At 30.2% G+C, this 17957-nt stretch overlaps 2 protein-coding genes across 2 annotated transcripts; both read left to right on the top strand.

Annotated features, from left to right (window-relative positions):
* Nucleotides 1-6887: 6887 nt before the first annotated feature.
* Nucleotides 6888-7892, top strand: LOC139900289 (uncharacterized). Its single transcript, XM_071883076.1, has one exon. The coding sequence runs from the start codon at nt 6888-6890 to the stop codon at nt 7890-7892; it is 1005 nt and encodes a 334-aa protein (XP_071739177.1).
* A 1697-nt stretch (nt 7893-9589) lies between these two features.
* On the top strand, nt 9590-10516 carry LOC139900288 (uncharacterized). Its single transcript, XM_071883075.1, has one exon. The coding sequence runs from the start codon at nt 9590-9592 to the stop codon at nt 10514-10516; it is 927 nt and encodes a 308-aa protein (XP_071739176.1).
* Nucleotides 10517-17957: the final 7441 nt, after the last annotated feature.

Raw genomic sequence — 17957 nt, 5'->3', positions numbered from 1 at the left:
ACGTATTAATTAATTCGAATATTATATATTAAAATACATATGAATTATGGAACTACTAACTGTGGACTGTTAACTATGGACTACCAACATTGGACAATTAAAATGGATTAAAATATTGATTATAACATATGAAACTAAACATTCCTTCAAGTTTGCCACTTGATTTCATCTTAAACCTCATTTGTATCTTGACGATTACAATCTGCGTTCAAACTTTTCATAATTCTTGAAAACACCTCAATCGAGAGAATGAACCAACCACACTTCATCTACGGAAGAAAAGATTGATACATATAGTTATGCAACTGAAAGCACTCGGAACCTGAGTAAACGTTTAACACGTATCTGTGTTAGCTCCTTTAGTGTTGTTATTACCGAAAAATCACTTTGCAATCCCTTTCCAAAGTAGCCAATTTTGTCACAGCTTCAGCAAATCAATTTCGACTTTTCATTCGAATAAACTCTATTATAAATTTGATATATAAGGTTGCCTTTCGTCATCGTTACCGAGGAACCGTTTATGTACCACTACTTTAGTAGTAAACTTATCAACAATTTTGTTGATCCTTAACTTTCCAAAAAATCATCATCTTTATCGAAACCCTATCATATACTCAACCACATCTTATAACGAGAATTGCCATACCAATTACCGAGAATCATCAATCAGTATTTTGAAACTTCGCAGCATGTCCACAACAACAGTTATATGTATACATATAACCTTTATCTCTTAGAATTATGACCTTCCATTCTGAAAAGCACCCAGTCTACGAATCAATACACGGAATTTTGAAAATTGCTGATGAAGCAGCAAAAACTATAAACGATCCTAACAGACGAAAGTTTAATGGTAAAGAATAGTATGTTGGCAAAGCTCAGAAAAGTTGGAACTGGAAAATGGATTGAGCAAACCATGAAGGAGGCTGTGGATAAATCACAAGGACTAAACGTGCCTTAAAAGAATCCAAATGATTCAGTATCTGTCGAAGTCATTAACGAATACCTTGCTCCTGACTCTAAACCTTTACGGACAATCTTCATCATCATCAATCGATATTAGAAATTCTAAGATACCATCATATCTTTCATTATAAATATATTCCATATTTCTGAAGATATTTTCGTAGCTATTCTTATCTGAAATCATTTATCTCTTCGTGATATCAGTGTTACGTCAGAAGGGAAACTGTTTTAGTTTCTAAATTCTGAAACCTTTGAGTTTAAAATATGAATGATTTTGAAGTAGTGTTGGGAACTGAAGCATGAGTTAGTATAATATAATGACACTTGATCAACGTGATTATATTACAGTAAGTCATGCTGAGTTCTAATGGAACGTGATGATTCACAGATCATAACGTCATCATGTGCCATGTTACATAAATCTTTCATTCTGCTTAACTTCTGAAAATATCAAGAAAGTATATTCTTGATAGTTCTATTCTCAGTGATTCTGGTAATTTGACAAGTCAAATTGTGCTATTACGTTATTTCTTGTTTAGAACATTAAGTTCATTCGAAACTCCATACTTAGGAATTCTAGACCGTTACTCGCTTTACTAGAGGTCGAGAAGAGAATAAAAAGGCAAAGAGCTGCAAAATATAAGAGAAAATATTAAGCCCAATAACAACACGGAGGTTACAAACCGTGGATATTAATACGAATAGCAATATAAAGACACGGTATAATTAAGAATAATATCACCCAAGGTAATAGTAGAAGTAAACAGATTTTTCTGGTGGAAGATTGAAAAGAAGGATGACATAAATGATAATTAGGAAAATATCAAGGATTAGAACGGGATTAAGCATTTTCACAATCTTTTGAATGTATGAACTAAGAAAGAAAGTATAGGAATGGTGAGAATAATGGAACGGAAGAGATAATTTATATTGGAAATATCAGACAGAGCAATCAAGACAGATGCTCGCATTTAATTAAAGAGATCTTAATTTTCTTATTCACCGAAGAATCAAATCTTATTCGGATTTCAAAGATTTCTCTAAATCCCTTAAACTTCGAAAATCAATCATGTCTACGTCAAAAGATATGACAAGACTTTATTTTTCTCATTTCGTTCTTTTGTGATAGCTTCACTTATACTCATCGCGTAATCAAATTATTTTATCCATATTATTCAATGATGATAAAACTCTATTTATCAACTCATAATCGTCATGAAAACATTTTTATTGTTAGCTATGACGACCTCGATCAAATTTCGAGACGAAATTTCTTTAACGGGTAGGTACTGTGACGATCCAGAAATTTCTGACCAAAATTTAAACTTAATCTTTGTATGATGTCGACACGATAAGCAAAGTCTGTAATGTTGAGTCTCAAAACTTTTGAACTATTTACATGGTTTCAGATAACCTTTGACTATTCCCGACGATTCACGAACATTTATGTGTAAATAAATATGTAAATATATATACATATGAATATATATATATATATATATATATATATATATATATGTATATATATATATATATGTATATATATATATATATGTATATATATATATATATGTATATATATGTATATATATATATGTATATATATATGTATATATATATATATGTATATATATATATGTATATATGTATGTATATATATATATATACATATATATGTATATATATATACATATATATATATATATATACATATATATGTATGTATAAATTCTATACATAAGAAATATTAAAAATAAAATAAATACTACAGATTCAATATATTATATTATTGGTAAAAATGATATAATTAATAAATTGTAACATATTAAAGTAAACTATAATGTTAAGTTTAAATGCTATATTAATATTATTATCATTACTTTCATTATTATTAATAATATTACCATTAATATTAATATTTTTATCATCACTATTATTATATAAAGTATATATATATATATATATATATATATATATACATATATATGAAATTAGATAAATATAAATGTTTATATTATTATTGTTAATATTATTATTACCAGTAAAATTAATGACTAATAATATTATTAGTACCATTAACAATAAAAATATTTTTGTTATTAAAGTCAATGTTAGATATATTATTAATATCAATAGATAATACATAAATATGAAAGTTGATATATATAAATTGATATATTATTATTATTATTATTAGTATTAATGTTATTACTAATAATTGTTATCATTGTTAATATCATCATTATTATAACTAGTAGTAAAGTTATAATTCTAACTAATATGAATAATATTAGTACTATTGCCTAATATTAATATTACCAATATCATTAAGAATTATTATTATTAATTGATTATTATGATCATTATTATTAAAATTATCATTTTTATTAGTATTAATATTATCATATTATTATTTATCAATTATTATTATTAATTCCTTTATCAATAATATTATATCTATTAGTAATATTATTATTATTATTATTATTATTAATATTAATTGTATTAATATAATATTACTTGTTAATTTCCCAAAAATATTGAATTATATACAAATATATATATGTAATCAGATACATAAACACAATTATATATATATATATATATATATATATATATATATATATATATATATATATATATATATACAGACATATATAAAAATATAAATAAAAATTGTATTATGCATATAAATTATATAACTTTGTATAAAGTGAACGAATTTGTTAGATATTGCTATCACACTGTTAATCCATTTTGTTTTTGATCGGCAATCTGAATCAACCTTTAGAGTTTTATTATTTTTGTTATTTCTCTGATTGAGAAAATTGAACACCCACGATTTTATATATATAATCGATCAATACAGTTAGAATTGAATCATTCCACTTCCTTTTCACTATCATTATCTATTACTAACCACAATTAATTCAAATTTTCTAATTTAAACCAAAAACATAACATGAAACTGTCGAAAGGCCCTGTTCTTGTTCAATTTTTTCAAAACCTTGTTTTCTAAAAACATTTGTAAATCCTTAAATGCAGTTATGTTATAATTTAATTACTAAAACTATCTGTAAAGTCTTAATCTCCAATTTTTATTATCGAATTCAAATTTTAAGGTCAAAGTTTTGGTTTTCAAAAGTCAACCGAAGTGTTCATGGATAAATTGGAGTTCGTTTTAATGATTTTGGAACAATTGATGATTCATACAGTTTCTATGAACGATATGAAACCTATTTCATGTAGAAAGTTTTGTCTCAAACGTCTTTAATTTCAAAATCAGAGTTAGAGTTTAGAACCGTGTTCTTCGTATTTGATTATGTTTCATTTTTTTTTTTCAATCAACCTTGACAGCCCAATTTCGTTTCAATTCTTGTTTTAAATCAAATCTTTATTTAGTTGTTGTTATTGATTATAACCCCGAAAGATTTGATCTGTAGTCGATTGTCTTGTTGATGATGAAGAAGAAATTGTAACAGGAATAAATCATGGGTTAAATAATATCGAATGGAGTTCTAATCAGGAAAACAGAAATAGACGGGTGGTTAACTGGGTATTCGGGTGTGCGAGAGGTCGAGGGTTCAAGCCCGAGCCAGGGCGTGGGCAGCAATGTTATTTTTTTGGCACTCTTTGTGAGGTAGGTCTCACTATTATTATTATTATTATTATTATTATTACTATTATTATTATTATTATTATTATTATTATTATTATTATTATTATTATTATTATTATTATTATTATTATTATTATTATTATTATTATTATTATTATCATCATCATTATCATTATTATTATTATGATTATTATTGTTATTGTTATAGTTAGTATTATAATTATTATTACCATAGTTATAAGTATTATAATTGTTATTATCATTAGTATTATTATAAGTATTATTTATATAATTATTATCACTAATTTTATCATTTAGTATTATTATCATTTCTTTTATGATTAAAATTGTTATTATAATTATTATAAAAATAATATAATTTAGTATTGTTTTCATAAATATTAGCATTAGTATCATTTTTAGTACTATTATTATTAGTATTAGTAACATAAGTATTATTATAGATATTATCATTGTTATTATTATTACTATCACCATTATTATTATTAGTATTACCATTATTATTATTAGCATTAGTATCAAAATGATTAATAAAATCATCATTATTATAACTAACATTAGAATATGATTATTAGAATAATTAGTATTATTATTATTGTTATCACTAAATAATAACATTAAGTATTATTAGTTTTATTATTACTATCATAATATAATTTATTAAATTTATCACTAATATTAGTATCATTATCATATTTATAATTATTGAAATCATTATTATTATTAATTTAAGTATTATTATTAACATTATCAGTATTATAATGATTATCATATTTAGTGTAATTATAATAACTATCTTTCCAAACAACTAATATATATTAAAAAATATATTAAGATATATAACATAATAAAAATCAATATTTTCATATAAAAAAAAGAATATATGAGACATATATATATCATTAATATAAAAATGATACAACTAATAAATTATTATTTATATAAAATGTATTCGCTTACAATTATGTGTATTAATAAATATACAAATGATATAGGTTCGTGAATCCGAGGTCAACCCTACATTGTTCAGTATCGTCCTATGTATTTTTACTATAAAATGCAGTATTGTGAGTTTCATTTGCTCCCTTTTTAAATGATTTTGCAATATATATTTTTGGGACTGAGAATACATGCGCTGCTTTTATAAATGCTTTACGAAATAGACACAAGTGATCGAAACTACATTCTATGGTTGAATTATCAAACCGAATATGCCCCTTTTTAGCTTGGTAGCCTGAGAATTGGTGTTTATGATAATTGCCACCAATTGACGCGAATCCTAAAGATAGATCTATGGGCACTAACAAGCCCCAGTCAGAGAATTTGAACTGCTTTAGTACTTTGATTTATCATGTCCGATGTGAGTCCTGGAATGATGGGGATATTCTATATGCATCCTGTTAAGGCCGGTTACCAGGTGTTCACCATATGAACGAATTTTAATTCGCGAGTTACGCGTGTCAATATATGAAATCTTGTGGTCTATTAAAATGATGAAAATGAATGATTATGATAAACTAATGAACTCACCAACCTTTTGGTTGACACTTGAAAACATGTTTATTCTTAGGTATTAAAGAAATCATCCACTGTGCATTTGCTCATTTTAAAGATATTACTTGGAGTCATTCATGGCATACTTCAAAAGACGTTGCATTCGAGTCATTGAGTTCATCAAGATTGATAACAAGTCATTCATAGTTTGGATATATTATGAGATAGCATGCATGCCTGTCAACTTTCGTTGTAATGAAAGTTTGTCTTTTAAAAACGAATGCAATGTTTGTAAAATGTATCATATAGAGGTCAAATACCTCACAATGTTACCAAATGTAATGTATTCGTCCATATGGATTAGGACGGGTCGTCTCACAAGTCATGCCCATCAATTATTTCAAGGCGTTTCATTTTTGTAGTGTTTCACTTGTGCCAAGATGAATTAAGACGCGGGAGTTCAAAAAACATCAATGGTTATTGTTGAGTCGTTTTGTTTATTTTTTGGTTCTCATTGTTTAAGATGATTAATTTAAAGAACTCAGCGCGAAAGATGAAACCTGATGATAAACCTCTTCGTTCGAAGTGCTCCAGTTGCGCTGTAAAAAGTAAGTCATCAACAGAATCATCTAATAGCAATTCAAATAATTCTGTTTTTGTTAAGTCTCATCAGTCAATCCCTTCGATTGGGGTTAGGGAATATGGGACTAAGTTAGGTCTCAAGTGGAGGGAGAGAAAATCCTTCCAGTAAAGACCTTTATCACAAAATTGTTTTGTTTTTTTATTCATGAAGATTGTTTCGCTTAACATAAGGGGTTTTTGTCTCGGGGGAAAGATTGATAAGTTTGAGTGGGCTAGAAGGTTAATTTTAAGTGAAAAACCATCTTTTGTAGCCTTACAAGAAACACGAATAAAATTAGTTGAGGATAGTTGGGTTCATAAACTTTGGGGGTCATCAGAATGTAATTTTGTGCAAAAAGAGAAAATTGGAAAGAGTGGGGGGCCGCTTCTAATATGGGATACAAGTTTTTTTGAAGCTACTGATTGTTTCATGTTTGATTGTGTAATTAGCATCCGTGGTATTCTAAAGCATACAAATGAGGTAATTAATATAATAAATGTTTATGGTCCCCATGATGATGCCAAAAAAATCAAACTATGGGATAATATGAGTAGTATGTTAGAAGGAAAAAAAAATGAAGCTTGGATAATTTGTGGCGATTTTAACGAAGTTAGAGAAGAATCGGATAGGTCCAATTGCGAATTCCTTGAATACAAGGCTAGAAGATTTAATGATTTTATTGCAAGTAATAGTCTGATGGAAATTCCATTGGGTGGGCGAAATTTTACTCGAGTTAGCGATGATGGGGTTAAATTTAGTAAGCTTGATAGGTTCCTAGTTTTCGATAAATGTCATTTTATATGGAGTGATCTAACCGTGGTTGCTTTAGAAAGAAAATTTTCGGACCATTGTCCTATTGTATTAAAAGATGATGAGAGAAATTTTGGACCAAAACCATTCAAGGTGTTCGATGCTTGGTTTAGTGACGAGGGTGTTGATAAGCTTGTTCAAGATAATTGGAAAATTTCGGTCCCTGAGATTCAACGTAAGGATTGTATGTTCAGAAATCATCTTAAAAATGTTAAAAGTGCGCTAAAGGATTGGAGTTATAACAATATGAAAGGTATTGATGGGGATATTGAGGCTTTGAAAAGTGTTGCGATTAACTTAGAATTAAAGGCAGAAAGCGTGTTATTAGATGATACAGAACAGGCCTTGTGGAAAGAATAAAAAAAATGGTTAGAAAATGAGAGGCTGAAAACGGAGATGTTAAAACAGAAAGCTCGTATTAAATGGGTGATAGAAGGTGACGAAAATACTAAGTACTTCCACTCAGTAATTAGGAGAAAAAAATAATAAATGCAATATTCGAGGGTTGACGATTAATGGTGCATGGAATGTTTCGCCTGTTGATATCAAGGAGGAAATTTTTAAACATTTTAAGCGAAATTTTGCGGAACCAATTATTGAAAGGCCTTCCATGGAAGATTTATCATATCCTTCCTTGTCTAATGATTCAGCATCCGCGTTAGAACATCCATTCGATGAAAAAGAAATTCATGATGCAATTTTCGATTGTGAGAGCTCTAAGGCACCCGTTAATGCTATAATGTGGTTCTGGGGAAAAAAGTGAATTTTTGTGAGGGTGTAACTCTTCATTCGTTACATTAATACCAAAGAAATCAGATCTCCTTGGTCTCGGTGATTTTCGTCCTATTAGTCTAATTGGTAGTTATTATAAAATAATTGCCAAGATGTTGTCAAATAGATTACGACGAGTTATCCCATCTCTTGTCGGCTCGGAACAAAGTGCTTTTATAAAAGTTCGGTATATTTTGGATGGTGCTCTAATTGTGAACGAAAGTATAGAATATTTAAAAGATAAAAAACAAAAAAGTATCCTTTTCAAAGTCAATTTTGAAAAGGCCTTCGATTGTCTCAATTGGGATTTTCTTTTGGATGTTATGAGATGTATGGGGTTCGGGGCGAAATGGATAAAGTGGATTAAATCATGTCTTACATCGGCATCTATTTCTATTTTAGTAAACGGATCCCCGACGCGTAAATTGTCTTTAGGTAGAGGCATTCGACAAGGGGACCCTCTTTCCCCTTTTCTCTTTATTCTTGCAGCGGAAGGGTTAAACATCTTAGCAAAAGTGGCCATTGAGAAGGGTTTGTTCAAGGGGGTTGAAATCGGGAACGATAAAGTTTTAGTTTCGCATTTACAATATGCGAACGATACCATTTTTATTGGTGAATGATCTCGGGCGAATGCGTTAAGTCTCCAAAACCTCCTCAAATGATTTGAATTGGCATCGGGGTTAAAAGTTAACTTCCATAAAAGTTGTATCTATGGTATAGGCGTGAGTCAAGATGAGGTTAACCGTATGGCAAATCGATTTGGTTCCCAAGTGGGGTCATTTCCGTTCACATATCTCGGGATGCCTATTGGTGCAAATATGAGCAAAAAGAAATGTTGGATTCCGGTTATTGATAAAATTAAAACGCGACTCTCAAATTGGAAAATGCGATCGATGTCATTTGGTGGAAGATTGGTTCTTATCAAATCGGTTCTTAATAGTCTACCGTTGTATTACTTCTCGATTTTTCGTGCCCCGAACTGTATCCTTAAATTACTTGAGAGTGTGAGGCGAGCGTTTTTTTGGGGCGGGTCGGGTTCGGGTTCCAAAATTTCTTGGGTCAAATGGGATCGTGTCGTTTCACCTTATAATTTGGGCGGGTTAAATATTAGGCTTTTAAAACATAAAAACCTTGCTTTATTGGGAAAATGGTGGTGGAGGTTTAAAACCGAAACCGAGTCACTTTGGGTCAAAATTATTCGAAGCATCTACGGTTCATGTGGTGCTTTGGGGTTGGATAGCGAATCACTTCGCTCTTCAAAACCAAGCACTTGGCGTAATATTGTTATGGCAGGTCACGAGCTTGATGATATGAACATAAACTTTAAAGGGTCCTTCATCAAATCAATTGGAGATGGTTCTTCAACACTTTTTTGGGACGAAACTTGGGCCGGGGGAGAAAAACTAAAGCTGTTGTTCCCAAGGTTATATCGGCTAGAAGCAAAGAAGGATGTGCTGTTATGCGATCGAGTCAACATGAAGTCAGAAACGTTGATGTTTAATTGGGAATGGTTACGGTATCCGTATGGTAGAACAAAAGGTGAATTCGATGCACTATTGTCACTTATTTCCAATTTTAACTTTGATGGTACACACAAGGATTCATGGAAATGGTCTTTTGCAAATGATGGGCAACTAACAGTTAAAAAACTCACTGGTCTTATTGAGGAAAAAGCATTTGAAAACAATAATCTTAATTATGAGACAATGAGAAATAATTTTGTTCCAAAGAAACTAGAAGTGTTCGTGTGGCATGCGGTTCAAAGTCGTATTCCGGTTAGGGTGGAGCTTGATAATCGAGGGATAGATCTTCACTCCGTAAGATGTCCGATGTGCGATGATGATTTGGAGACCACATCCCACTCTTTAGTCTTTTGCAAAGAAGCTATGGAGGTTTGGGATAAGGTCTTTGCGTGGTGGGGATTTGGTAATATGTCGAATTTAAGCTTAAACGAAATCTGTCGTGGTAACTGCCCGAGTTCTACTACAAATTTTGGTAAAAAGGTATGGCAAGCCGTCGAATGGGTCTGCTCATACTTAATTTGGAAGAATAGGAACAACATGATTTTTCGAGAGAAAAAATGGGTCTCTTCAGTCGGTTTGATTGAAATTCAAATCAAATCTTTTGAATGGATTTCAAAAAGATCAAAAGGGCGTCGTCTTGATTGGCTTACTTGGCTAAATGATCCTAGTATGTATCTTAGACTAGTTTAATCCATAATGTCGTGCGGGTTTGATATCTTCGCAACCTAATTATATCGAGTATGTAATTACTTTTTTGTGTTTGGTGTGTCCTTTTGATTGTTAAGGCTCACCATTGTTTCTATTTTGTTATCAATAATACTTGCTTGCTTTTAAAAAAAAAAAAAAAAAATATTCGTTTAATATACGGTTTCTCACGTAGAACGTTAAATATATTCAAACAGATTACTAGATCTATCAGCAGTAATTCAATTTAGATCTTTAGATCTATTATATGTAAATTATTTGTTTATCGCCGAAATAAGAAGGCGACAATTTTCAGAATTAATGGGATGCTTCATCGACTTACAAATAATTAATAACGTACATAACTTTCATGGCTCCTTGAGGCTTGGTTGAGGTGTCATATACTATGGCCCAACCTTATAAAATCTAACTTTTTACATGTATGGGCCTGTTTAGGTTTGGACCCCGTTTATTTATATTCAATTTACATTGTCATCATTAAGTTGTTAAGTTACTTGTTCAATTATATTTCATTGCATATTTTCTTTTTCACTCCAATAACTTGTCAATATGTTTTGAATAAGTGAGTAGGTCACCCGCACTTTCTAGAGGAACTATTTACCTTTTAATTTTTAATATTGTTAAATCACTGGGCTATTAATTTTACAAAGCTTTTATACACTTTATCGACACTCCTAAAAGTCGTCGTTATAATAACTCATAGACTATGAATATTATTAGAGAAACTATAATTTTTTGTGAAAAAATGACTTCTTTTTATTTTATGATAGGAAAAAAGATTGTCTGCATCTAACAAGGGGTGTTCATCGGTTCGGTTTTTGATTTTCGAATTATTCAGTTTGATTTTTTTGGTTTTGAAACTTTTATAATAAAAACCGAAAACAAAACCGAAACCGAATTCAAATATCAAAACCAAAACCGAATACCGAATTTGAATTCATTTTGGTTTCGGTTAAAATCCAATTTTACTTTGACATTTAAGGTTTAGAAATTATGGTTTAGAATTTAGATTGAGTTTTTTAACACGAACGGTTTAAAGATTAGGGTATAGGGTTTAGGAACTAAATCTAATACACTAAACCCTAAAGTCCAAACACTAAACTCTAAATCGAGCTAAATTTTGAAGAAAAAACACTTCACATAAGATGAAAAAACGCTCAAAGAATAACATGCATCACGATGAATGTTATTTCTTCGAGCGTTTTCTGGTTGAAATAATAACATTTATCACAAAATATATTTTTTAGATATTCATATTTTCACCCAAGCTTAATATTTGTGAAGAAAATATAGAAAATTAAAAAAAAGAAAAAAAATCAACATTTATTTCCCTTTCTCCTACAAAAGTGTTTCCCTATATATATATATATATATATATATATATATATATATATATATATATATATATATATATATATAATTTCTGTGTCTTTTGTCTGGAAGATTTATCCAAACAGTATAGGTTGTAGTTTGAAAAATCCTTTTGTTAAGTAAAACTTCTAATCAACCAATAGTATTAAAACGGGCGGGAAGATGTCCGCATGTTGTTACAGGAAATGATTTAAGTATATACCTTAAACACAATGTTAATAATTTATAAGTATAATACAGGAAAATTGACGATAAATATACATAGTCCCAAGAAGTATATAAAAATTAAAAAAAGCATGTTGTACGAAATATATATACTCGTATTTAAAATATATTTTATAAATAAATTTATGATACATAACATTATTGGAGTACAACTGAATCGTTCGATATTCATATTCATAGTTTTAGAAAAATAAATATAAAATGTAAAAAAAATAATTATATTATGATATCATATATCGAGGATACTATTAATGGGACTTCCATGATTAATATATATCGTAATTTATTTATATATATACTAATAGACAAAATTTACAACTAAAATACACAAATTAACGATAAATATATGTAGGCATACAAAATTAAAAAAATCATGTTACAAAAGAGTGATATCTTTTAAATATATTTTACAAATTTATTTATGATATGAAATCTCACTACGAGCGTACAACCTAATCGTTCAATACTCATAGTTTTAATAAAACTAATATAAGTTGTAAAACAATAAATAAATAAATAAAACTTATTGTATAATGACATTATGATGTCACCAAGATATCATCAAGATTACTATTAATAATGCTTCCACAATTAGTATATATAGCAAGTATCATGGTGATGAAAAGTGACGAAGTTTGAAGAGCTTAAGAGAGATCATGTTAGGTTACGGCTTATGCACTCAACAAGTGACGAATTCCTCTAAACTTCATGCATGTATCCTTTAAATACCCTAATTAGAGTTTTACACTTTTCCCCCTTGTGAAAAACTGCAACGGCTCAAAAACTGACCACGACGTGAAAACACGTCAATGATACTGTGTTTTTACACCTGGCATTTCACGCCCACAACTCTTCTCTTCTGAATTCAAAATTACTCCAACGTGTTTTCACGCCCGGTATGCCGTGTTTTCACGCCAAGCTCAGATTTGCTACACCTTTGCTTCTTTTTCTATCTTTTCGCACATATGGCACCAATAAATACACGACAACAACCAAAAGTAACTTGTTTTCACCATAAATGTAACGACCCGACTTTTTCGACTTACTTTTGTACTTGTTACTTTCACGAAACTGCGTATTTGTGCGTACTGTGTTTGTTTATATTCTGGGATCTTATTTCATGTTAATTACTTTCATTAATACCATACAACGTGCCATTAAGTACTTAGTTACTTAACTTGATCCTCGAATGCTTTTATGACCGTTAGTGTCACTGGACGTTTAGAACAAGCTATATGTTTTGGTACACGTTTAACTTTTGTCATAATCGGAATATTATGACTACGTAATACTAATTGTTATTTCCTAATAACAATTACTTGGATTTTTGGTTGCTTAATTACGCTTAGTAATTTACTTATGCTCACTAGTTAGTCTTGTTGGACTTTCTACCTTATTGGACTTTAACCCACCCTATTCTAGCTAATGGACCATTTAATTAGCCCAATTTTAAATGGATTATGACCCATTAAGATGTAGGACAAAAACCCATTTATAAGAGCCAATATACTAGCATTTTTGTTAACCATTACCACACATGTTGCATGGGATCCCAACAATAAGCACCACCTTTAGACCACCACCATCAAAAAGCAAAAAGTTATCCCCCTTGTCCCCCATGAAAACCTACGGCCACCACCACCAATACCCACTATAAATACCAAACTATTCTCATCCATTTTACACTTGATCTCATTCTCATTTTACACACACTTACTCTCTAATTCTCTCTCTAGTCTTTCTCAATCTAAAAATTGTAAGTTTTAAATTTTCTTCTTCTTCTTCTTCTTCTCTAAATCACGACATCATCATCATCTTTATAAGATCAAGCTTGTTAGCTTTTTGATCTTGTTATATCTTGTAGATTCAAACTTTGATTTGAATCCTTCAAGAACATTAAAGATTCAAGCTTTCTAGCTTTGAATCTTCATTACTTTGATGGATCTAAGCTTTATAGCTTAAGATCACTTTATTTTTGTTAAAAGATCAAAACTTGTGTTTATGATCTTCATGAAACTTGAAGATCTAGCTTCATGCTTTAAGGATCTTCAAGAACATTCAAGATTCGAGCTTTCTAGCTTTGAATCTTCATTACTTTTGTTGGATCTAAGTTTTCTAACTTATGATCTCTTTTATTTTGTTAAAAGATAAAAAGTTGTGTTTATGATCTTCATGGAACTTGAAGATCTAGCCTTTTGCTTTGAAGATCTTCAAGAACATAAAAGATTCAAGCTTTCTAGCTTTGAAATCTCATAACTTTTGTTAAGGATCCAAGCTCTCTAGCTTAGGGTTCCATTACTTTGTTTGATCAAATTTATGTTCTTACTTGTTTGATTGAATGAAAGTTTGTAGCTTTAGTTGTAGATAGAACTTGTATTTGTGTTAAGACTAAGAACATGATGTAACTTTGGTTCATCATCCTTCTAAAACTCTTAAGTGAGTTGTATTCTTGCTTAGTCTTGACATTGTGTGTTGATGGTTGAAACTTGGTCAAAGTGATGCTAAAACATCAAAGAGTTGTACACTTGAAGCTTACACGCATCAAGGATGAGAACCGTGATGAGCATCAAGCACTAAGAAACCCACCGGAGCACTTGTTTACGGTTTTTCAGGGTCTGATCAGACACCTAGGACTTCTGGAAAATTTATTTTCAGATAGTTCGTTTCGAGTAGATGACTTTTCGTTTAAGACTCACCTAAATTCGATATACGGTTTAGGATTTATAGCCTTCCGAAAGTCACTACGCCTTTGTAACGACGTGCTGAAAATTCTAACCTACTCGCGCTTGAACCGTCACCACGGTCAAACGACATTGAGTTTGGATCTGAAAATTGGAAAGAGGTTAGAGGACTCACATACGGAGCCTTGGACACTGACCACGCATCTTTTCAGTTTGTATAGAGGTCGTAGCAGCTGTCCGAAATCAGCCTTTTGTTTCGATCTCTATTCTTGTTGAAAACTTACTTTAGCTTTTACGAATGATGATGATGATACTTAAGACTTAATTTAATCACTTTTAAACTTTTGGGGACAATATACTGACTTAGTGACCTTTGACTTAGGTTGACGACCTTTCGGACCGACTTACTACTTGCATACTTTTCATATCGACTTTTACCGCACATTCACTGTGAGTTACAGCTTCCCTTTTTACTTTACTATTTTTGGGACTTAGAATACATGCGCTTTTTTATGTTTTACATACTATACAAGAGTACTTAAACTTTATATATGTGTGGGTGACATAACGGCACAAATATTCTGAAATGCCCCGTTCATATTAATTATACACGTTTCATATTAATTGGTTTCTTTGCGAGGTTTTGACCTCTATATGAGACGTTTTTCAAATCTTGCATTCGTTTTTAAAAACAACCATAACCTTTATTATTGAATAAAGGTCTTAATGACATAATTTAGATTGTCTATCAAAGACAATCTTCTCAAATAAATAAGTTTTTACATAACCCATTACAACATGATCAAATATATTACAACAAATACTCCGAATGCAAGTTTAAACAATATAAATAATTATGCCGACTCCAAATCTTGACCTTGGGTTGGCATACGACAGCGGAAGCGTTTTTAATATTCACCTGAGAATAAACATGCTTAAAATGTCAACAAAAATGTTGGTGAGTCATAGGTTTAATTTCTATATGGTAATTATAACATTTAATAAGCCACAAGATTTCATTTAATTAAATGCGCAGGATCATTACAACTGCAAAAATCATTCATACGATGAGTCACCTGGTAACCGACCTTAACATAGAGCGCTTAAGATATCTGGCATCATACATTCCACTATTCAAATGTATGACAAGAACCATTCGAAGTACTAAAGCATTTCCACTATTCGAAAATGGGGGTGGTTGGTGCCCGTAGATCTACCTTTAGGATTCACGTCAATTAGTGTTTTTCACTAATTCTTAGGTTACCAAGCATAATAATAATAAGTACAGATATCCGGTATAACAAATCAATCGTAGAATGTAGTCCCATGAACTTGTGCTTATTTTGTAAAACATTTATAAATTTTGCATGTATTCTCATCCCAAAATAATTTAGATAGTAAAAATGGGACTATAACTCACTTGTGATGATTTCCGAATAGATGGTGATAAGACTTGGCCTTTTGACAAATTCACGAACCTAATAATAATATTCTTGTGTCAAGATATATATATATAATTAATATTCCATACTTATGATACTTGTGATAATTTTAATTGTCCATTGTTAGTAGTTCAACGTTCGTAGTCCAATAGTCCAATAGTTCAACAGTATAAATATATATATAAATATAAATGCGTATATTGTGTTAGAATTCACTAACGCTATAATATATTGTCTTAATATAATAAGACACATAATAATATGTATATTGTCTGAAGTAATCCGCGACCCATTGTATACATGTCTCAGGCTCGATCACAACTCAAAGTATATAATATTTTTGAATCCACTTCGACCCACAGCTAACTCGAGATTACTGCCAATGGTGTCTAATAGTTCGTTCCAATAATATATATATAGAAGAAGTCAAAATGATATGTCAAAACTTTGTATACGAATCCACGGTGATCAAGTCATATATATATATATATATATATATATATATATATATATATATATATATATATATATATATATATATATATATATATATATATATATATATATAGTGCCTTACGATCTTTATTAAGACTATAATATATTGTCGTAGAACTTAATCACGACTGTTATAAATTGTATTTCCATAAGTTCGGGAACAAGACATGTATAAATACATGTAGGATACAAGGTAAGTTAGCTAGGATAAGGTTAGCATCCATTTTTATTAATCAAAACCGTAGCTAAAAACAAATAAAAATATCCAATTTTGTTTTACCCATAATTTCTTCGTTACAAATCCGTTTTGAGTGATTCGACTTGCCATGGTTTTGTATCGAACCGTTATTTATTAATCTAAACAGAAAAAGTATATGTTTATAGTCAAAAATACAACTTAGGTTTCAAATACAAGAAGATAGTCATATCCGTCGTAAGAACGACATCTTGATGACTCTTTTGAAAAAGATACTTCCAGTTAGAGTTTAACCATGGATTTTGGATATATTTCATATCCATATAAAATAAGATTTTTCACCAAAGGAAATATTTTAATTCAAAGTTTAAGATAGGTTTTTAAAATCAAACCCAAAACAGCCCCCGATGATCTATGACGGCGTATGTTCAGTTTTAAGGTGTTCTACGTGTTTACAAGTTTTATATCCTTATGTTAGCTTGACATACTGTCATAATACATGTGTTGAAGTATTTTAAAAGTCAAGTTAGAAGGATTAAGTGAAAGGACCGCTACTAATCCATCCGAACGACGTCCATATCGATTATAAACGATTTACAATAGTTGATAAGATTGCGATGATCGATTCCAAGTAATGTCCTTAACATGAGCAAATGCACAGCGGAAGACTTAATTCGTACCTGAGAATAACATGCTTTAAAATGTCAACATAAAGTTGGTGATATATATAGGTTTTGTTGCTAGCAGCATTATAACTATGGACCACAAGATTTCATATATTTAAACATAATACACTCGCAAGTGTATGTAAAAGTAGTTGAGCACTTGGTAACCATACTTAACATTTAAATCATCACAGCATATTCTTAAATAATCACTACACCGTACCAAGTGTAGTATACAGAAACGAAGTACTGTGCAACCGTTGAAAACTGGTCGTCCAGCCCGGTTGGGGTTGTCAGGCCCGATAGATCTATCAACAAGATTCGCGTTTACATTCCTCATGTAAATATTAG

This window comes from Rutidosis leptorrhynchoides, chromosome 3, assembly GCF_046630445.1.
Source record: "Rutidosis leptorrhynchoides isolate AG116_Rl617_1_P2 chromosome 3, CSIRO_AGI_Rlap_v1, whole genome shotgun sequence".
Lineage (NCBI taxonomy): Eukaryota > Viridiplantae > Streptophyta > Magnoliopsida > Asterales > Asteraceae > Rutidosis > Rutidosis leptorrhynchoides.
The sequence above is the reverse complement of the archived record's forward strand: the minus strand, read 5'-3'. Positions and strand labels throughout refer to the sequence as shown.